General features: G+C 43.2%; 1 protein-coding gene across 1 annotated transcript in view; it reads right to left on the bottom strand.

The window, feature by feature from the left end:
- Positions 1–18,920, bottom strand: part of LOC137534883 (zinc finger protein 585A-like) — a 30,971-nt gene extending 12,051 nt beyond the window's left edge. Inside the window, exons 1-5 of the mRNA XM_068256562.1 lie at positions 18,869–18,920; positions 18,021–18,163; positions 17,537–17,634; positions 17,085–17,445; positions 13,439–14,983 (exon numbers count right to left, since the gene is read on the bottom strand). Of these exons, the coding sequence (XP_068112663.1) occupies positions 13,439–14,983; positions 17,085–17,445; positions 17,537–17,634; positions 18,021–18,054 (2,038 nt within the window). The 5' untranslated portion in view covers positions 18,055–18,163; positions 18,869–18,920. The remainder of the gene's footprint in view (positions 1–13,438; positions 14,984–17,084; positions 17,446–17,536; positions 17,635–18,020; positions 18,164–18,868) is intronic.
- Between the last annotated feature and the right edge of the window lie 4,136 nt (positions 18,921–23,056).

Below are 23,056 nucleotides of genomic sequence, written 5' to 3'. Positions count from 1 at the left end.
CTTGATATGAAAAGACTCAGGACCAAGCGGCCGAGACCTAGTGGCTTAAGGGAAGGATAGAAGGCATAGCTGACACTATAGGGAGCAAGCACCAGCAGCATCAGGATCATGCATGCCTAACTCTATCCCCCAATTATGTCTAACACTAATTTACTCCTAACACCAACCACACCCCACTTACTCTTAACCCTAACCACAGTGTACCCACAATTTGTTTTTGGCGTAACCCCTATTTTTCTAGCAGCTACTTGTGCTGCTATGTTCCCTGTAGCAGCCATTTTTTTGCAGTGGTTATTTATGCCACTATTTTTACTGTAGCAGCCTTTTGTAGCTGTTATTTTTCAGCACCTCTGGTGTGACTATGCAAAAGAGGGGCAAGGAAAAAGGCGCTAGTCTACTTTAGGGGACACAGCAGAAAACTTAATACGTAAATTCAGCTAACGTGATTGTGTGAACTGCATGCTCTTGAACTACTAGGTTTCAGATAGGTTGTAGTAAACTACGCCCACATTATTTGCCCAATCACAATGCTTTGTGCTGTAATGGGTACTGTGATTAAAGAACTGATAACTGTGAGGTTTTCTGCTGGGTACCCTAAAGTAGACTAGCGGTAATTGAATAGTATTTTTACTGATATTCCAATTCAAATATCCGATACAGAAGAATATTGGTAATTTGACCAATATTTAACAATCCACTATAGTATAATTTTGGCAATTATACCGATATTCTAGTATACTCCTCTGTACCGCAGTTGTCATTTGAACCCTTCCCTAACTATGCGTAACCACGCTCACCTACTCCTAACACTAACCAACCCCAACTGTTTTCCACTGGAGTTTGCCTACAGTGTAGCCAAACTCTGATGAACTATTGCTCCCAGCATGCCCACCGCTACTCCAAGGTGCGTTTGTAGTCTCTGGGGGGGCTCAGCGCATCTCTGAGCTGAGGCCATTCAGAGGCGCCTGGTGATGCGCTGATCCCACTTTTTCTGCGCAATTCTTAATTTTACTGGTAGCGCGCCCAGGCTATGCATATGCATAGGTAGGATTTAGTTAGTGTTAGGTCCCCTCCCATGGAGGAAAGACTTCTTCGACAGTGGGAGGGACGAGTACCTAACAAATTGCATGCAAGCTTGTTAGTGGAAACTAACATCCTCCAAGTGGTAGACAGGTTGTATGTGTGCTCATTGTGTATTTGTATCCCATGAGTGGGGTCTGCACTTTTTTGGCAGGTAAGCATTCATCTGTTTTTAAGTAGCGCTGTTCATTTCTTTACTCCTAACACTAACCAACCCCAACTGTTTTCCACTGGAGTTTGCCTACAGTGTAGCCAAACTCTGATGAACTATTGCTCCCAGCATGCCCACCGCTACTCCAACAGATTGCCGCTATAATATTAGTGGATCTGTACTGACGCTATTTTACCCTGTACAGTGTAGCCAAGCTCCTGTGAACTACTGCTCCCAACATGCCCGCCACCTTCCCTGCAGATTTCCGATACATAGTAGCAGAACTCTTCCACCGCTATTTTGGGCAACATGGTGGCGTAGTGGTTAGCATTCTTGCTTTCCAGTGCTGGGTCCCTGGTTTGAATCCAAGCCAGGGCACTATCTGCATGGAGTTTGCATGCTCTCCCTGTGTCTGTATCGGTTTCCTCTCACATCCCAAAAACATACAGATAAGTTAAAGGACAACTGTAATAAGAGCTATATGGAGGATGCCATATTTATTTCCTTTTCAGCAATACCGTTTGCACGGCAATCCTGCTGATCCTCTGCCTCTAATACATTTAGCCATGGACCCCGGACAAGCATGCAGCAGATCAGAGGTGTTTTGACATTTTTGTCAAATCTGACAAGATTAGCTGCTTGCTTGTTTCTGGTGTGATTCAGACACTACTACAGCCAAATAGACCAGCAGGGCTGCCAGGCAACTGGTACCGCTTAAAAGGAAATAAACATAGCAGTGTCCATATCCCTCTCACTTCAGTTCTCCTCAATTGGTTGCCCCTAAAAAAATGGCGCTAGACTACGATGGACATATGACTATGGTAGGTATTAGATTGTGGGCTCATCAGAGGGACAGTTAGTGACATGGCTATATTCTCTGTACAGCGCTACCGAATATGTTGGCGCTATATAAATACTAAATAATATTTTTTTGCAAGCAACTCTGGTGCCCGCTATTTTGTTATATGCCCTGAAGCCCCCCTACAACACACACACAGCGACACAGCCCTGTTGTTATATCAGGCAGAGAGGTGGACAGTGAAGGCTGAAAAAGAAATATGAGAGAAATGTCTTACAGTCTCCTCTGCTGCCAGTCCCAGCAATGTCTCCTCTCAACTTCCTTCTAGCTCAACTCCCACTTCCAAGGAGGGGAGGGGCAGACAGACAGGAAATGATGTAATGCATTGCACAGACGGGACTGAACTGGAAGTAAATAGAGAGGCTACATTACTAGGAATGGGAACAGAGGAGATAGTGAGACGTTCTCTCATATTTATGAACAACTAGCAATAGGAAATGTATGCCGTTGGGCATTGCACAGGTTGTAGGATAGGTTTGAAACTGAGCAGCATTTATTTGTCTCTATATGAGTGTTTGCGGCTTTTATAAATAAAGCTAATTTTAAAGGATACCTTAGTTCAAAAGAAAATTTTAAAATGGGGTGGGGTGGGGGGGAGGGACAGGCATGTGTAGTGGGCTCTTCTCATGCCCACCGCCCAGCGTTACTCTGAAGCTACTTTCTGGTCCGGAAGGTCGTCAAAGACTGCACAGGCGCTGCCCAGCGATGCGCATCCTTTATCCCGTCAGCGCTTCGTGCACTACATCACAACTATGTAGTGCGCGTGCTCAGAGCGCTCCCAGACGCATATTGATATGACGCAGACTGAGCTGACTGTAATATGATGGTGTAAAAAAGGTATTGGGCCAGATTTTTTTGTTCCAGAAAAACAGTTAGGCAAAGCGGCCCTAAAGTTAATTCCAAACATCAACACATAACATTTTTAAAACGCTTTTCTCCCATAGGACTCAAAGCGCGTAAGCATGGCTCAGACCAATAATTGATTTATTGGTAAGTCGTGGTACAGAGGAAGAATTCTATAACTCTGGAAATGCCAGGCTAAACAGGTGGCTTTTCAGTCTGGATTTGAATAGCTCCAGGGATGGGGCTGTCTTTACTGGGTATGGTAGGGAGTTCCAAAGAGTAGGGGCAGCATGACAGAAAGCTCTGTCTCCAAAGGTTTTGAGGTGCACTCTGGGAGTGACCAAGTTTATAGAACCTGCTAATCTGAGGTTGTGAGAGGTGTGGTGCAGCTTCAGCAAGTCCTTCATGTATCCAGGGCCCAAATTGTGCAGTGATTTGAATGTCAGCAGTCTAATCTTGAAGAGTATTCTCCATTCTACTGGTAGCCAGTGCAGTGAGCGAAGGATCGGGGTAATGTGACAGTGGCGAGGCTGGTTTGTTAGCAGCAGCAGCAGCATTCTGCACTAATTGTAGGCAGAGCAGGTTTCCTTTTTGGGAAGGCCTGCATAGAGGGCATTGCAGTAGTCCAGCTGTGATGTGATGAAGGCGTGAACTAGGGTTGGAAGATCCTCTGGGGGAATCAGATGTTTCATTTTTGCAATGTTCTTCAGATGAAAGTAGGAAGATTTCAGATAAGATTTAACAAAGCAGCGTTTCCCTCCTGATGTTGTGAAACAGGAGATTTGTGTCATGGATGTGCAGATGATAAATCTGCAATGACAGCATGATGCTATCATGTCAATGTGAAATAAAATCTTAGAAGAATGCCGTGAAGAAAAAGACATTTAGGAAGGCAAAAAGGGTCAAACTCAGTACTAGCAAGATGCACCTAAAAGTGTTCAGATAAAAATATCAATTTTCCTGTCATTGTATTTCTTTTGGTTTGTTTGTTAGCATACCATTTAGTAATCATGACCCCCCAAAATTCCAAATGTTGCAACAATAACTTTAAAGTAGAAAATGCAGTCACTATGACCATCAAATAATAAATGCAGAAACAGTTTCCTGTGACACATGAAATGCAACAACCGTTACATCTAACACATGAAATGCAACAGCCGTTACCTCCAACACATGAAATGCAACAGTCGTTACCTCCGACACATGAAATGCAGCGAACTTTACCTCTCACGCACAATATGCAGCAATCTTTACCTCCCACACATGCAATGATGCAAATGTTACCTCTGACAAATGAAATGATGTAAACGATTCCTCTGACACATGCAATGAGGCAAACATTACTTCTGTCACATGAAGTGTTGTGAGGTTGTTTCCTGATGTGCAGACAAGCAGCAAGCTGGGGCTGGAGCTGGGGACAGAACTGATTTGTATGTGCCAGCCAGCTGCACTTTTTCTGTGGGCAGGGCCTGGAGGCGGATCGGAAGTAGGCAGGAGGCGGAGCACACAGGCCACACAGAGTCCTAGGATGTCCGTTGGCCAAACCAGGACGTTGCCCTAGACATGAGACCCTGCTCGCTTCTATGTAAGGGCCCGTTTCCACTGTAGCGTTACATTTTTGCCTGCAAAAAATCGTATAAGATTTTTCTGATTGGTGAAAATTCGCATGTAAATTTGTTTCCTTTTTTTTGCGAATTTTCGTACGCGAAAATTCGTATTAGTTACATATGCATAATCTGCCTAGTAACAGCTTAGTCATGACTGCTGACAACTTCCTGTAACCATGGATCCAATGCGAATTTTCGGGCAAGTAACGCGAAAATTCGCATTGCCTATACAAAGCATTGTACGCGAATCGTACGCGATGTCCGAAAAAATGATACAGGACCTCAGATTTTTTCACGCGTACGAACGCTAACGAAAATTCGCATAGAGTGGAAACAGCTGCATTGACTAACATTAGTTTTAAAATCTATGCGAATTTTCTGAGCAGAAAAACTGACACAAAACGCACAAGTGGAAACCTAGCCTAAGGAGTGTGCCTTCCTTAGTTAACTATGTTACTTAACCTAGTTACAGTAACTATTTTAAGTAACATAGTAGGGGCCACTAGTGAAGAATCACAGGACCACATTTAAAGTTACGCGCATTGCTATGTAAGCAACATGCATAACTAAGGAAGGCACACTATGTGAGCACTGCTATGTAAAGCATGCATAGCGGCAGGGCTGTGGAGTCGGTCCAAAAATCCTCCGACTCCGACTCCTCAGTTTAGGATTCCACCGACTCCGACTCCACGACTCCGACTCCTCTAATTTGCATATTACAATTTTGTTGATTAAAAGTATGTAACATGAAATTCGTCTCTTAACTGCCAACGCTTAGGAATTTTACAAGACAACTGAAGTGAGAAGAATATGTAGACTACTATATTTATTCCCTTTAGACTAAAACTAGTCCTTTGTAAGAGTACTTGTAAAAGGTACAAACCGGAACAAAGAACATCTATCAGGCCCTAGGCAATGTAAGTGTGGGTACATGTAAGAATGATGTGCAGGTACTCTGCAGGGGAATGAGGAGATTGTAAACAGACAACACCTCTGTGTTCAATGTGCACAGCATTCTCAGTAGATTCCCTGCAGCTCTGTGGGGAGTGCATATGTAGAGTATAGTACTACTGTGTAACAAAGTAAACCTGAGACAGATGAAATTTAAGTTTTATACATACCTGGAGCTTCCTCCAGCCCCCTTCAGGATAATCAGTCCCTCGTTGTCCTCCTCCACCACCTGGATCTTCTGCTATGAGTCCAGGTACTTGAGCCAGTCAGGCGTAGTGCGCATGCACACACTCCGCCGCCAGGAGCATACTACACCTGTGCAGCACTATTGCGCAGGTGCAGAATGTTCCTGGCTGTGGGAGCGGCATGCGGCCGGACAGCGCTGACTGGCTGAATTACCAGGACTCATAGCAGAAGATCCGGGTGGTGGAGGACAGCGAGGGACTGATTAGCCTGAAGGGGGCTGGAGGAAGCCCCAGGTATGTATAAAACTGTACTTTTCATCCGTCTCAGTTACCCTTTAATTTGTAGTCACCAAACCAAATTTTAACAACATATCAAATAATTTGATTTCATCAGCAAAGGGAGTGCATACATTTGCATAAATCAGCATCAGTGCAGAATTATTTCCATCTCGTTGACCATCTCTATTAGTGACACAGCTACACATCAGGCTTTATTCTTACAGCATAGATGTTATTTAGTATATATAAGAGATTCCTGTGTACACATCATATATACAGTCACAATCAGATATGTATATCTGATCTTAAAAATACGGGGACTGCTTTATTGAAGCAGCACAAGTAACTAATTTTGATTGGTTTATTTCATTTTTGTGGACTAAGCACAGCTATTACTGTATAAATACTGTATATATACATTATTTTTAATGACTATTATCTGAGAAATAGAACATTTTATCATATTTTCTATTTTAATTACAGTTACAAATTCATTAGGAGTCGGAGTCGGTGCATTTTTTCCCGACTCCGACTCCAGGCACCCAAAATTGCCCGACTCCACGACTCCGACTCCACAGCCCTGCATAGCGGCCACTCTTCTAATGAGCGCTCTATCACATTAAGCTGCGCTGCTAAAGCTTAATGAATCAAGCCCATGATCTGAATGGCTAAAGTTCTGTCTATGCAGTTCTGACACTCTTGTGTGTCGCACACCATACATGCTGCCGAAATGTGCAAGGCAGGGCGTAGGAGATGAAAGAGGCCAAAAGGCACTCCTTCAGCATGATCTTCAATGGCCCAGAGTGTGCTCAAAGCTACTAGAGATCACTGTAGCATGGATTGGAGATAAGCAGCCCAGCTTAGCACTACTCAGGTTTTATTTGCCATTAAATATGTATAAAAAAAAAAGTCCATTGACATATAAAAAGTGTACTTCTCGTGGCTGGCGTGGGGTAGCAGTGGGTGCCGGTGGTGCACGGCCTGATGACTGTCTCACTGTGCTGTGCTTCTTCTGAGGCTTCACAAGCACCCCTCCCCCTGCCAGCCATGATAAGTACACCTTTTTTACCGCAGGGGAAAGCTAAAGAAATGAGAACCTGTGGGACATTTCATACCTGCTGCGGTGCGCCGAAAACATGCACGGAAGTGTTTCTTTTCAATACACTTCCTTGCAATTTTTGTTTCTACCACAGGAAGTGGTCACTAGAGAGCCTCACTTAAAGGGAATGTCCAAGCAAAATAAAAAAATGAGTTTCACTTACCTGGGTCTTCTACCAGCCCCATGCAGCCTTGCTGTGCCCTCGTAGTCACTCACTGCTGCTACAGTCCCCCGTTGGCAGCTTGCCGACCTCGGAGGAGGCGGCCCACATTGCGTACATTTTTACGCATTCCAGCTAGTGCAGGAACATTAACACATACATTTTTACGCATTACTGGTTCAATGCGTAAAAATGTACGCATTGAAACAGTAATGCGTAAAAATGTATGTGTTAATGTTCCTGCACTAGCTGGAATGCGTAAAAATGTACGCAATGCGTCCCGCCGACCTCCAAGGTCGGCAAGCTGCCAACGGGGGACTGTAGCAGCAGTGAGTGACTACGAGGGCACAGCAAGGCTGCATGGGGCTGGTAGAAGACCCAGGTAAGTGAAACTCATTTTTTTATTTTGCTTGGACATTCCCTTTAAAGTTTAGCTTGCAGCCAGAAGTGAGATTACCGCGCATTGCCTCCAAAGCCTATTTTCAAGATCATCCGATCACACCGCACTTATAACACTGGCTGCTGGTGTGAAACCGACCTGAATGTTTTGTACATATTTATTTGGCAAATAAAGCCTGAATAGTGCCAAGCTGGTCTCCTTATCTTCAATCCATTTGGATAATGTGTATGAAGGAGTTATATATTCACAGCTGGAGTTCTGCTCTCAGCAATGTTCTATGTTTGCAGCTGTGACCCTGGAACACCTGTGAGGAACAGCCAACGCTCAGTGCGATGTTCTCTTTCCCTATGTCAACTTTATTGAACTGTGCCCATGCAGATTTTGGATGTGATATCTATTTCATGCTTACAGCTATTTTACTTCTTATAGGTTTGCTGGTAGCAGCAATAAGATATTTTACCACAGCAAGCATCTTGGGAACACTTAGATAACTCATAATGACCCAGAACCACTAGGAATGTGTAGGGGGCTAAAAGAGACAGAAAAGCCACTCCTACTAAAAACAATGCTAAATGTAATCCTACCTTCTTATAATGGGGGATATTTGTGATAAATCAGCCTTAAAGTGTACCTGAGATGAACTACGTCTCAGGTTTTATACATACCTGGGGCTTCCTCCACCCCTCTTGAGGCGGCTCACTTCCTCACTGTCTCCCGGGCTGCTCCTGTCCCCCGCTGGATGGCCCAATAGTCTGGCTGAGTCGCAAAATGCCCCCAGCCACGGGGGCACGACTGGGATGAAGCGTGACTTGACCAGAGTACCGAGCTGTTCAGCGGGGGACAGGAGCGGCCTGGGGAGACAGCGAGGGAGTGAGCTGCCTCAAGCGGCTGGAGGAAGCCCCAGATAGATATAAAGCCTTAGATATAGTTTGTCTCGGGTTTCCTTTAAAGTATACATGAGATGGAGACATAAACAAAATGTATACATATCAGGGGCTTCCTCCAGCCCCCTTCAGGCCAATCGCTCCCTCGTCGTTCTCTTCTGCCTCCTGGATCCTCTGCAAGGCAGCTCAGTAAATCAACCAGTCAGCTACAGTCAGCGCATGCGCAGCCGGCCGCTTGTGCTCCCCCATCGCCGGGAGCATTCTGTGTCTGTGCAGTACACTCTCAGTCATGGGAGTACGACAGGGATGAGAGCAGATAGGCAGCACTAGTGCAGCTAAGTACGACTTCAGTGATGTACTGGGCCAACCATCGGCAAATTGGAGTGGCCCGAGAAGATTTCCTTTAAAGGACAACTGAAGTGAGAAGTAAATGAAGGCTGACATATTTATTTCCTTTTAAACAATACCAGGTGCTTGGCAGCCCTGCTGATCTATGTGGCTGCAGTAGTGTCTGAATAACACCAGAAACAAGCATGCAGCTTATCTTGTCAGATCTGACAAAAATGTCAGAAACACCAGATCTGCTGCACGCTTGTTCAGGGTCTATGGCTAAAAGTATTAGAGGCAGAGGATCAGCAGGACAGCCAGGTAACTGGTATTGCTAAAAAGGAAATAAATATGGCAGCCTCCACATACCTCTCACTTTAGTTGTCCTTTAAGTGAGCAACTCTGGTTTTCCATGATGCATCACTCTCAAATATGCTAATCATCTCTCTATGCTACAGAAAGCCTGACACACATCCAGAACCACTGGTATATAATGAGCCTATAGTTTATACATTTTATAGAGCCACATCAACATGCAGACAGCCTGTTTCAGATGTTCTGGTCCTCCTCAGTGCATGACAGGGATTGATGCAGCTCTTTTGGATACCTTAGACCAATACTATGGAGTACCCAGATAGCTTATGGTGACTCAAAACCACTATTAAAGTATAAGAACCTGTATCCCCTAGACCAGTGATCTGCAAACTTGGCTCTCGGCTGTTAAGGAACTACAAGTCCTACAATGCATTTGCCTTTGTAAATCATGACTGTGGCTGTCAGACTCCTGCAATGCATCGTGGGACTTGTAGTTCCTTAACAGCTGGAGAGCCAAGTTTGCAGATCAATGCCCTAGACCCAAATTCTCAGCGTTTTCCCACATGTGAGTTGGATGGGGAAATGCTGCCTATTCAATCAGGAGGTTTGCCATCCTAATCACATACAGGTGTGATTCAGACAGCAATCTGCAGTTTGCTGTAGCGTGCATCTGGAATCCCTATTGCTATGCACACTTCACAGAAGCACAGGTGCCACGTCTGATTCAGAAAAATACATGGCACCCTAGTGGAAACCGGCCCAAAAAGGCTAAAAGAGACCAAGAATCTCTCTATTAAAAAACAAGGCATTTAGGGTAACGTACAGTGTGTTATACACTTTGTACTTTACACTAGTATCATGAATCACAGTGTATGCATGGTGATTGTATTCTAATTATCTATTAAATTGAAGGCTGTTTTTTCTGGAAATTGTTCAATATATTTGTGGATACAATCTGTATTCCCTAATTTCATACGTTATTCATGATTGGGAGACAGACTCGGATTTATGGACCATTTTTACACATTTATTATATTTTATATTGTGTCAGCTATTTATTTACTTCTTATAAGTTCGCTAGTTGCAGCACTGAGAGATTGTACCACAGCGAGCATCTAGGCAATACTTAGACAAGCATGGTGACCCAGAACTGATAGGAAAGTATAAGGAGCTTAAAGGATACCCAAATTGACATGTGACATGATGAGATAGACATGTGTATGTACAGTGCCTAGCACACAAATAACTATGCTGTGTTCGTTTTTTTTCTTTCTCTGCCTGAAAGAGTTAAATATCAGGTATGTAAGTGGCTGACTCAGTCCTGACTCGGACAGGAAGTGACTACAGTGTGACCCTCACTGATAAGAAATTCCCCTTTTTATCTCTTTCTTGCTCTCAGAAGCCATTTTCTGCTAGGAAAGTGTTTTATAGTTGGAATTTCTAATCGTGAGGGTCACACTGTAGTCACTTCCTGTCTGAGTCAGCCTCTTACACACCTGATATTTAACTCTTTCAGACAGAGAAAGAAAAAAAGGAACACAGCAAAGTTATTTGTGTGCTAGGCACTGTACATACACGTCTACCTCATCATGTCACATGTCACTTCAGGTATCATTTAAAGAGACCAAAAAGCCCCTCCTACTAAAAAAACCTATGCTCAGTGTAATTTGCCTTCCTAACACAGAAAGTATTTGCAATAATTCAGCTTTAAGTGAACACCTGTGGTTTCCCATGATGCATCACTCTCAAATATGCAAATCTCTGTGCCCCTGAAAGCCAGGCACACACCCAGAATCACTGCTGTATAGCAAGCCTACAGATTATAAATTTTACAGAGCCACATCAATGCAACATGTCTACAGCCTGTTTCAGATGTTCTGGTCCTCATTTGTGCATGACATAAATTGATGTGGTGCTATGGGATAGAGCTAGTGAGACAATGAGACTTACATGGACCATTTTTACTTATTTTTGAGATGTAAGCCTTATTATTGTCATCGTTGTTCACTACTATTTATGTGTAGAAGCCAACCTGGGAGAAGACAAGCTTGCTGAGGGGTAATCTCCTCCTGCTGAGCTGCTGCTGCAGAATAACCCACAATTACACACACACAATGTTTCTGCCGTAGCCCACAGAGCTTCAGTGCAGAAAATACTGAGAGCATGGAGGTAGCCTTAATGGTTCTACATCATTTATTAAAGAACAGGGATGAATATGCATTGATGATTACAGACAAAAACTGAACAAACACTTATAAATAAATGAGCCCACAGTATAATATAAGGAATAAATGATGAAAGAAATATGTAGGTTTGTAGCATATAAAGTAGTCAGAGCGAAGGTGCACATTCAGCATATAAGGATTCTTTATTCAATTATTCCAAAACAGATTCCAGCAACAGTCCTTATATGCTGGATATGCACCTTTACTCTGACTTCTTTATATGCTGCAATTTCCATCCAGAAGGCTGCACTCCGCAGGTGGGATTGGTCAAAGCCTGTGCACTGGTTTTCTCTCTTTACTATATAGGTAGGTTTGTGTTGGTCTGATCCAGTTCTTAGGGCTGCAGCTGCTGCAAAATCCTTTCCTTTGCGGTTAAACTTCCCCTTGACGGCTTCTGCTGAAGAACTTGAGGCAGCTGGGTGACAGCAGCAATGTCATGTACAGAAGCATTCCAGCTTGTTGCAGAGAGGACAGTATATATATATATATATATATATATATATATATATATATATATATATATATATATATATATATATATCCTATGGAACTCATACAATCTGTGCAATTAATAAGCACAGCATACATGGTAGCAGATGCCTGTGCTCATCACCCTGGGGATCTTTACAGGGCAAACCAGAGAAGCCCTTCCTCAAGTCTAATTTCCCCACCCCTCCCCCACCAGGGATCAGCAAACTCAAGCAATGCAGAAGTATCATCTCACCTCTTTCCCATTGCACAAGCAATCGCTGCTCTCCTGTACCCTGTACTACAGCTTGCCTACTCCAGTTGCATGTACCAGAGACATCATCAAGCCAGGAACTGGTACACGGGCAGAGGAGGCTGGATGGTATGAAATATATTCGGCGGACAGGCTTATGTAGTCCCATTTCCTTGACATGACACTGTAATATTACTGGAGAGAAAGCTGTCTGGACTCCTCCAGTTATCACCCACATGCTGTAGTCCGGGAGAATAAAGCACAAGCCAGTCTTTCCCTCTCAGCACAACATAAGTGTTAAAACTCTTTGTGGTCAGCACTGCAGCTATAGCAAAGTCTTTCAGTGACAACAATCTGCTGAGCAGCAGTGCTGGCCACTAAGAGTCTACCATTCAGCAGTAGAAGCAGGAGCTGGAGAGTGAGTGCATCTCACTAGCTGGGAACACCCCCTCTGCTGCGGGCCACAAGTTTGCTGGAGGCATGGCTGGGTCACATGACTACTTCCCTTTCCAAAGGGACATATGTCTATTGTGTGGGTAATGGCAAAGCCCCCTACTCACCATTACTAGCAATAATTCCTGAAGAGGGGTGGGTGGGAGGAGGCTCCCCAAGATATACAGTATATACAATATTTAAAAACTGTTTAAATAAATAAATAAAATAGTCTTGCCTTGAGCGAAGAGTGGGGTATAAAAACATTTTTGGACACAAAAAATGATGCCTTTCGTAGGCTTTATAAGCTTCCTCAGATCAATAGTACAGAGTCTGTAACACGAAAAGCACAGTCTCAGAGCGCCTATTTAAAATATTTTAAACAGGTGCTCCAAGTCTGTACTTATCATCTTACAGACACTGTACTTTTGCCTGAGAAAGTGGGTAATTTGTGCTATTTCCTTATATGGTCATTACAGCATGTGACCTGCCCTAGAGACCGCCATACTGACCTCTGCTATTCTTCTCCAGTACAATTATCAGCAACACAGGGAGGAAGTGTGGCTGCCTCATCTTATCTTGGTGAGGGTCCTGGTGGCCACATAAATGTGGAACTTTAATAGAGAACAGAGGCACGGAAAGTATTGCACAAAATTCCACAACACGTTCTTCATCAAAATCAGTGGCTGCGCCTCTACTGATGTACAGTCACATGTGCTTTCTCTGTGAAGAGTTTCCCACACTCTGAACAGTAAAAGGGGCAGTCACCTGTGTACATTTTTCTGTTTTTGACACTAAACTATTTGCCACACTGTGAACATGAAAAAGGTTGATCGCTTCTGTGACTTCTCTTGAGTATAACAAGTAGCTTTTATGTTTATAACCTTTGACACACTCTGAGCAGGAATAAAGTTATTCACCTGTGTGGATTCTCTGGTGTCTATGGAGGCTTACTTTGTGAGTGAAACATTCCCCACACTCTGAGCAGGAAAAAGGATGCTCACCTGTGTGAATTCTCCGATGTCTAAGGAGATTCACCTTGTTATTGAAACATTTCCCACACTCTGAACATGAAAAAGGCCGCTCACCTGTGTGAATTCTCTGGTGTTGATGGAGGCTGCCTATCAAACGAAAAGATTTCCCGCACTCTGAGCAGGTAAAAGGGCGCTCACCTGTATGAATTCTTTGGTGTTTTCGGAGACTGACATTGTGAGTGAAAGATTTCCCACACTCTGAGCAGGAAAAAGGGCGCTCCCCTGTGTGACTTCTCTGGTGTGTAGTGAGAGTTGCTTTCTGACCGAAACATTTCCCGCACTCTGAGCAGCAAAAAGGACGCTCACCTGTGTGACTTCTCTGGTGTTTACGGAGGTCTCCTTCCCGTGTGAAATTTTTCTCACACTCTGAACAGGAAAAGAGCTGCTTCACTCTGTGAGTTTTTAGGTGATTAAGAAGGCGAACCTTGAGACCAAAAGATTTCCCACACTCTGAGCAAGAAAAGGAACACTCACTTGGGTGACTTCTCTGGTGTTTAACAAGGTTCCCTTTGCGACTGAAGCACTTCCCACACTCTGAACAGGTAAAAGGCCGCTCACCTGTGTGAACTTTCTGGTGTGCAAGAAGGCTAGCTTTCTGACTGAAACATTTCCCACACTCTGAACAGGAAAAAGGTCGCTCACCTGTGTGAATTTTCTGGTGTGTAAGAAGGGAACCTTTAAGAGTGAAACATTTCCCACACTCAGAGCAGGAAAAGGGGCGTTCACCTGTGTGAATTTTCTGGTGATATAGAAGGTTTCCTTTGTGATTGAAACATTTTCCGCACTGTGTACATGAAAAAGGGTGTTCCCCCGTGGGAATTCTCTGTTGTGTAACAAGTAACTTATTATTCTTGCAACATTTCCCACACTCTGAGCGGGAATAAGGCTGCTCGCCTGTTTGACTATTCTTATGGTTTACAAGTCCTGAAGTTGTGCAAGTTGATTTCTCACACTCAGAACAGCTAAAGGGTCTCTCAGCAGTGTGAAGTTTCTGGTGTCTAACCAGGTCTGCTTTATATGTATAAGATTTCCCACAATCTGAACACTTATATGATGGTGGCGAGTGTGACTTTCGATGCCACCAAAGAGATGATCTACTTTTAAAATATTTGCTGCATTCAGTACAGGAAAACCTCTGGTCATCTCCATGTGTGGTATGATGGGATGTATCACAAGCTGACTCCTCAAGATTAGGTGAATCTGTTGATGTACTGACTCTGTGACATGGCACATGGATATCTGGCCTGAGGTCTTGTGAATTTGCATCAGACTCCTCACCGCTAGAGGGAGCAAGTCCCCTTACCGAACTGTAACATTTCTGATGGGTGTTTCCAGTAAAGGAAGAACAATGTGTGACACCATTGTCTTCTGCAGTAACATCTGGATGTGACATAAGATATCCCTCTGAGGTTTTCCTGATATACCGTCCATCTGTCAAGGGGTAAAAAGGAATTATTTAATTCAAAATATGTTATATACACCAAGTTTTATATTACATTTTTACATTTCCTAAACAGGAAAAAAGATATGTTGGTGGCAGTAATCAGTGATAAAAAACAGCTCTGCTTATAAAAGATGTTCAATCACATCCCAAAGACGAAAAAAGAATCAGTTTAAAAGCACAATACCAACTATGACACAGTAGTGAGTGGGCCTTTCATATGGTGTACAGTATCTCCTCCTCATTTGTTGGTACTATGATGTTATACTGAGGAATGGAGATGGGCCTTTCATATGGTGTACAGTATCTCCTCCTCATTTGTTGGCACTATGATGTTATACTGAGGAATGGAGATGGGCCTTTCATATGGTGTACAGTATATCCTACTCATTTGTTGGTACTATGATGTTATACTGAGGAATGGAGATGGGCATTTCATATGGTGTACAGTATCTCCTCATTTGTTGGTATTATGATGTTATACTGAGGAATGGAGATGGGCCTCTCATATGGTGTACAGTATCTCCTCCTTATTTGTTGGCACTATGATGTTATACTGATGATGGAGACGGGCCTTTCATATGGTGTACAGTTTCTCCTCATTTGTTGGAGCTATGATGTTATACTGATGAAGGAGATGAGCCTTTCATATAATGTACGGTATCTCCTCCCGATTTGTTGGCAGTATAATGTTATACTGAGGAATGGAGATGGGCCTTTCATATGGTGTACAGTATCTCCTCCTCATTTGTTGATGCTATGATGTTATACTGAGGAATGGAGATGGACCTTTCATATGGTATACAGTATCTCCTCCTCATTTGTTGGTACTATGATGTTATACTGATGATGGAGATGGGCCTTTCATATGGTGTACTGTATCTCCTCCTCATTTGTTGGCACTATAATGTTATACTGATGATGGAGACGGGCCTTTCATATGGTGTACAGTTTCCCCTCATTTGTTGGAGCTATGATGTTATACTGATGAAGGAGATGAGCCTTTCATATAATGTACGGTATCTCCTCCCGATTTGTTGGCACTATAATGTTATACTGAGGAATAGAGATGGGCCTTTCATATGGTGTACAGTATCCCCTCCTCATTTGTTGGTACTATGATGTTATACTGATGATGGAGATGGGCCTTTCATATGGTGTACAATATCTCCTCTTCATTTGTTGATGCTATGATGTTATACTGAGGAATGGAGATGGGCCTTTCATAGGGTGTACAGTATCTCCTCCTCATTTGTTGGTACTATGATGTTATACTGATGATGGAGATGGGCCTTTCATATGGTGTACAGTATCGCCTCATTTGTTGGAGCTATGATGTTATACTGAGGAATGGAGATGGGCCTTTCATATGGTGTACAGTATCTCCTCCTCATTTGTTGGTACTATGATGTTATACTGATGATGGAGATGGGCCTTTCATATGGTGTACAGTATCGCCTCATTTGTTGGAGCTATGATGTTATACTGAGGAATGGAGATGGGCCTTTCATATGGTGTACAATGTCTCCTCCTTGTTCGTTAGTACTGTGATGTTATACTAAGGAATGGAGATGGATCTTTTGAGCTATTAGGAAGATATTTTAGCTTACAATCAATCTAGTATCGTTGCTTCATAACATGCAAGTCACACTGCTTATTTAATGCAGGGCTGTGGAGTCGGAGTTGGAGTCGGAGTCGAGGCAATTTTGGGCACCCGGAGTCAGAGTTGGAGTCGATTTCATAAACTTAGGAGTCGGAGTCGGGAGTCAGAGTCGGATGATTTTTGTACAAAATCCACAGCCCTGTTAAATATTAGGCTAGGTCGGAATTGGAGTCGGAGTCGTGGTTTCATAAACTGAGGAGTTGGAGTTGGAAGATTTTTGTCCCGACTCCACAGCCCTGATTTAATGTAATCATATTTTAATTTACCAGAATATCTAAAGGTCCTTTCTCACTTATGAGGACTAAGCGTGGCTAGTCCTATTCGCAATTCCTCAGGTGACAACTTAATACTTATGCATAAAAACATATATACACCTAAAAAAAACTTGCAGAAGGTAGAAAGATGCACAATCAAGTTTAATAGTTTACCTGGACTGATATATACAGAATCTTTCTCCTCTTTAAATAACTCCATCGTATCACCTCCCTCTGTAGCCTGATCACCCCTCACATATGTCTCTTCTTCTTCCTCTTTAATCGTCTTCATTATGTTATCCTCTGTTATAGATTGCTGATCACTCCACACATAATTCTCTTCTTTTTCCTGTTTAATTGTCCTCATCATGTCTCCCTTCTCTGTAGACTGATGATCACCCCTCACATACATCTCTTCCTCTTCCACTTTAATTGTCCTCATCATGTCAACCTTCACTGTAGACTGCTGATCACTGCTCACATATGTCTCTTCTTTATCTTTGAAATTCGGTTTCATGTCAGCCAGTTCTTCAGTCTAAGCTCATAAAAAGGACAGAATTTACATAGAAGAATATGTCATTCAGACTGGGATCTCTTCTGTGTTTTAAATCCTCAATTCCACTTACCTGACAATAATGAGGGACTGGGTGATCTTCCAGTGGATAATCCTGGGAATAAAGAGGACCCGTACATCTCTCTGGTGGATTTCTGTAACTGGATCCATCTGTAGGAAACACAAACTGACTGAATACATTGTCACTATGGGCTTGATGCATCAATCTGTGCTAAATCTACTGTGCATACACAGTGCGGGTTACTATTGGCGCACACACACAGCATGCAGTCCTGTGTGTGTAGCATGCGCTCCTAACTGCCACATGATGCACTGATAGCATGACCGCAGTTACTCCACTAGAGTGGCTGCTACTATGGTAATTACTGTAGAATCGGTTGCGCAGCAGTTAGGATTGCACACTACACACACAGGAATGCACGCTATGTGTGCGCGCTACTAGTAACCCATGCTATGTGTGCGGGGTAGATTTAGCACAGTTTGATGCATCAAGCCCTATGTCTTTATCAGCTGATGGGGGGAAAGTCTTCTCTTACCCGGTGATGTGAGGGGCGGCTGTTTCTCCATCATTGTAGAAAACCATGTATCCTTCTAAATCCTGCTAATTTTCCATTTTGAATTCTTTCTCCTTTTCTTTTTTCAACTCTTTAACAACAATAACATCAGTCTTGCATGAACTCTGAAAAAATAAGGAAACTACTTAATTATTGTTAACATTCATATAGGACTTTTCACCTGTCAGACCTAAAGCACCTGAGAGTTGCAGGCACTAAGGATGCACTCAGTAGGCCACTCTGAAGTTTTAGGGAGTCTTGCACAAGGACTCCTTACTGAACAAGTAGCTGGCTCCAGCCAGGTTTGAACCCTAGTAAGACACTCTGATCTCCCATCACGGAAGCTATCATACAGGCACGAGATATAATGCTAGCCTGTGCAAGTGCAAATTCTCTATGAGGCTTCCTGCTGTGTCAGCTAAAGTAGACTAGCACCAGCTCTTATACTACATGGAGGTGGTAAAATTGGCCACTCAAAATTAGATGCACCCTAAAACCAACATGTCCAGAAAAAAACCCCAAGGCCAGCACAGGGAGAACATACAAACTATACACAGATAGTGTCCTTGCTCACATTTGAACCAGGGACCATAGTACTGCATGGTAAGAGTGTTATACTCCACACCATCATGCTGTCCAAAGTCATCTGTATATTATGAAAACATAGCCTGCTGTACAGAGAAGCTGTGCATCCACAATATACATCTCACCATATTACCTGTGACACTGTCTGGTCTGGTTTAATGTATAAAAGATATTTCAGATGTGTGTGCTGCAGCAGAGGCTGGTGGGAAACAATAATTAATAAATATAAAAGAGTATCTTACTACCTCCTCTCCTGCCAGTCCCAGAAATGTCTCCTCTGTACTTCCTCCTAGCTCTCTTACCACTTCCTGTCTGCACACACATCACTTCCTGTCTTTCTGCCCCTCCTCCTCTAATCTGCAGGGTTTTCTTCCATATCATAAGAAGAATTCTACTTCGCTTCGAGAAACTAAATGAATGATAAAGTGACATGAGGAATCCCTCTGCTGCTGTAAGACTCTGATTAAAATAGAATCACATTTATAATGTCAGATAAAAAGAAAAATAATTACACATACCAGCATTACAGCAGATCCTCTATACTCTAGAGACAGACACCAGACCTATCGCATTCGGGCCCCTCTGTGACAGATCCCCTCCCAGTGACTGACTCCTTCACAAGTGCAGTGTGGTGAAACTAAAATGCTACCTATAATGAAAATATTTGCAAATTCATCAGAATTTGCAACCGCTTCAATTCCTCTGCCTCACATGAACCTTCCAACCTTCCTACCTAACGCTAACCTACCCTATCCTGTGCCTAAAACTACCCTTCAGCCATGCAATGCCTAACCTACCCTGTCCTGTGCCTAAAACTACTGTTCACCCATTCCAAGCCTAACCTACCCTATCCGGTGCCTAAAACCACCCTTCACCCACCCAATGCCTAATCTACCCTATCCGGTGCCTAAAACTACCCTTCACCCATCCCATGCCTAACCTACCCTATCCTGTGCCTAAAACTACCCTCCACCCATCCCATGCCTAACCTACCCTATCCTGTGCCTAAAACTACCCTTCACCCATCCCATGCCTAACCTATCTTATCCTGTTCCTAAAACTACACTTCACCAACCCCGTGCCTAACACACAAAACTACCCTATCCTGTGTCTAAAAATACCCTTCACCAAGCCCATGCCTAACACACAAAACTACCCTATCCTGTGCCTAAAACCGCCCTCCACCCATACCTGCGGACGATGACTTTCGGCGTATGGTAAATCCATTACAAACTTACAGTAGCCTTTCTCTTTCATGTAAAACTTTTTGGGGCAGTAACTCCCTTGTTCTATGTGTTGCTCCTCATTTGAAGCCTCCTTTTACAACTTCCAGTCTCCATCTCCATATGCAGCAGCCCCTCTTCTGACTCCAGCCACCCTAATTTCATGTCCAGCTTCACCCTTGGGCTGCAGGCGCCTTGGACTCAAGTCTTTGTGGCCTGCCCAGAAACCTGGTCCTGCTACTTCAGTAATAGATAGACTTAGAGCATCACCTACCATATGCATGGGGGGGGGGGGGGGGGGAGGTACTGAGCCTAGGAAACAAGTAGCTCCTACCTAATACCAAGCAGAGCAGTACCAGGACTCCAGCCAGGAGATCTCCTGTGGGGACAGCTGATTAGCCAAATGCCACCAACGGTACTGCTAGGATCCTGGAAGATCCGGATACCTCTGGGCATTTAAGGAGGGAAAATTGTGCAGAGAAAAAGTGGGTGCGGTCAAATGTATGTCAACCTTGCAAGGTGTAACAGGAGGTGTGTATATATATATACACTGTATATATATATATATATATATATATATATATATATATATATATATATATATACACTGTATATATATATATATATATATATATATATATATATATATATATATATATACACACTGTATATATATATATATATATATATATATATATATATATATATATATATATACACACTGTATATATATATATATATATATATATATATATATATATATATATATATCTCTCTCCCTGTGGTGTCCCTGTGCTCCATCTGTTTACTGCTGTTGGTGATGCCTATTATCCACTTCCTGTCCCTAATTGTGCTCTGTGTAATCCATAGATCAGCGTCTCTTCCCACTATCTCTGATCCTCCCTTCTAACACTGCTATAGGGATGCGTATCAGCCAGCTCCTTGCCCCCTTGTACCGCATGAATAAGCATTAGCTCTATGTGAAAAAATGCCCCTTGCTGCACATGGATTTTCTAACATTCAGGACTACAATCTATGTACTAGCAAGCTGTGGTTAGTGTCATGGGCAATGTTTTCAGTAGTGGCAAGCCTTGTCCACACAGAACCAGATATCTGCCGCCTCGTGTTTCTTATGCGAACATGTGGCTTACACACCAGTTCTGCAAAGTAGCTTTACAACTATTCATTCTCATGAAGCAAGGCCTGTGTCAGCTTCTGCTGTGCTGCTGCAGGATGACACAGAACTGCAAACACACACTAATTCTATGGTAGCATAAAGAGACAGTTTATCAGCATGTCTAATATTCAGAATATAAGGTGAAAATAATTTTATATGTGTTCAGAGGGACCCAGAACTGAAATTGTGGGGTGTAAGTGGATCCGGGAACTCTCAGGATTAGCCAGAGGTTTCTCACTGCAGATGTAAACATCTCATTTTATTTGTACAATCCACTTCAGGCACGCTTCAGGGCCTTTTCACACTGGGACGCTATGTTGTGTTCATTTTATGGCACCCCACCGCAGGGCAATGAAAGTCTATGGGGATTTCCATGACCCAACAATTAAAATAAATAATAGGCTTTCTTTCTGCAGCAGGTTCCTCCAGCATCTGATTTTGTCTGGCGATGTGACATTCTGACATCTTAAGCTCCATACACACACACTAGACCATGGTCATCAGAAACGAACGATAAATGATGGGTTGGCTGAGATCGATCGTTTAAGAGAAGTGTCCCAACAACGGTAAAAGACAGTGATTATCATCCATATACACAAATCCATCCTGGCGGATTGGTTCACACGATAATCGACGTTAGTCATTCATACTTAGTGGTAACAAACGACCTATCCATTCAAAGTACTCACATGCAGGGCCATTTCTAGTCTTTTCATCTCACTAAGTAAGAAGTCCTTTGTCATCCTCACCCCCCCCCCCCCCCCAAAAAAAAAAAACCAGCAAATCATACACACACTAGAGAATATAAACCATGTGGCATGAGGGGCTGAAGGTGGCACAAGGGGAAAGAGGTGGCACAGAATGACAGTGGAGGCTGCCTGCAATTCACAGCATCTAGACCTTGTGATGTCTGCTCTCCAGGGACCAGACACCAAACTTCCTGCTGCTGTATACACCCAGCAGAAGCAGGTGATTGAACACTCACTGGAGGTGGGGCTTCATTTATGGATGGGGTTTAGTTTGGGGTGGGGCTTAATCCACGGTCACGCCCCCCCCCCCCCCCAGGACCAATGGCACTCCAGGTAATGGCCTGTAAAGCCTTTGGTTTAAAAATGGCAAATTTCGCACTTTCGGGTCCTCATGTTTGCAATTCCACATCATTTGCTTGTCGCTAACATTTGGGGATTGCTCATTGTTCGACTACCCTGGTCTAGTGTACGTAAGGAAGCTTTCAGTACCTGGTAGCTCCTCCTGCAGATTTTGCAGAATTATAAACTATACATAGCAAATATTTCACAGAGAAAAATAGCAAAGTGCACCAGTGAGGAAAGTAAAACCATATTGTTACCTTCCACTACTCATATTGCATGTGGGATAGACACACCTGTTTACTTATTGAAAGATTAAACTTTGGAAGGCTCACTCTAGACAGTTAGAAAAATACTCAGATGCTTTAGAATTATAAACCAGCCCATCATTGAATGTAAAATGCGAATTCTGTGAGTGTTGGTGGCCAAACTTGTACCCAAAACTCATTAAACGTTTATGATTCTTATTATATATACTGTAAAGTCAACGTTCGGTTGGAGCAGAACAAAAACACATCACAGGATTAGAAACCAAAATAAGACAACAAAGCAAGAGAAAACAGTTTTTACAGAAAAATAGACAATGAACTTGCCAAATGTATTGGAAAGATAAAAAGAAACAAACAAGAAGGTCAAGTCTTTTGCTGGGATTCTAATGATGTAAGGGTTTTCCGACCGGCCTCCCTAAAGATTTGGAAGCAGAGGTGTAAATTGCAAAGAGTAGGAGGCAGAGGCTGCAATGTAGGAATGAGACGACAGAGGCTGTAATGCAGGGATTAGGAGGTAGGGGTGGATGCTGAAAAACAGAGATTAGGAGGCAGAGGTGGTGGCTGTGATGCAGGGTTAGGATGCAGAGATGGAGGCTGTATTGCAGGGATTAGGAGGCAGAAGCAGAGGCAGCAATGCAAGGATTCGGAGGCTGTGATGCAGGGATTAGGATGCAGA

This window comes from Hyperolius riggenbachi, chromosome 10 (assembly GCF_040937935.1).
Source record: "Hyperolius riggenbachi isolate aHypRig1 chromosome 10, aHypRig1.pri, whole genome shotgun sequence".
Classification (NCBI taxonomy): Eukaryota; Metazoa; Chordata; class Amphibia; order Anura; family Hyperoliidae; genus Hyperolius; species Hyperolius riggenbachi.
The sequence above is the reverse complement of the archived record's forward strand: the minus strand, read 5'-3'. Positions and strand labels throughout refer to the sequence as shown.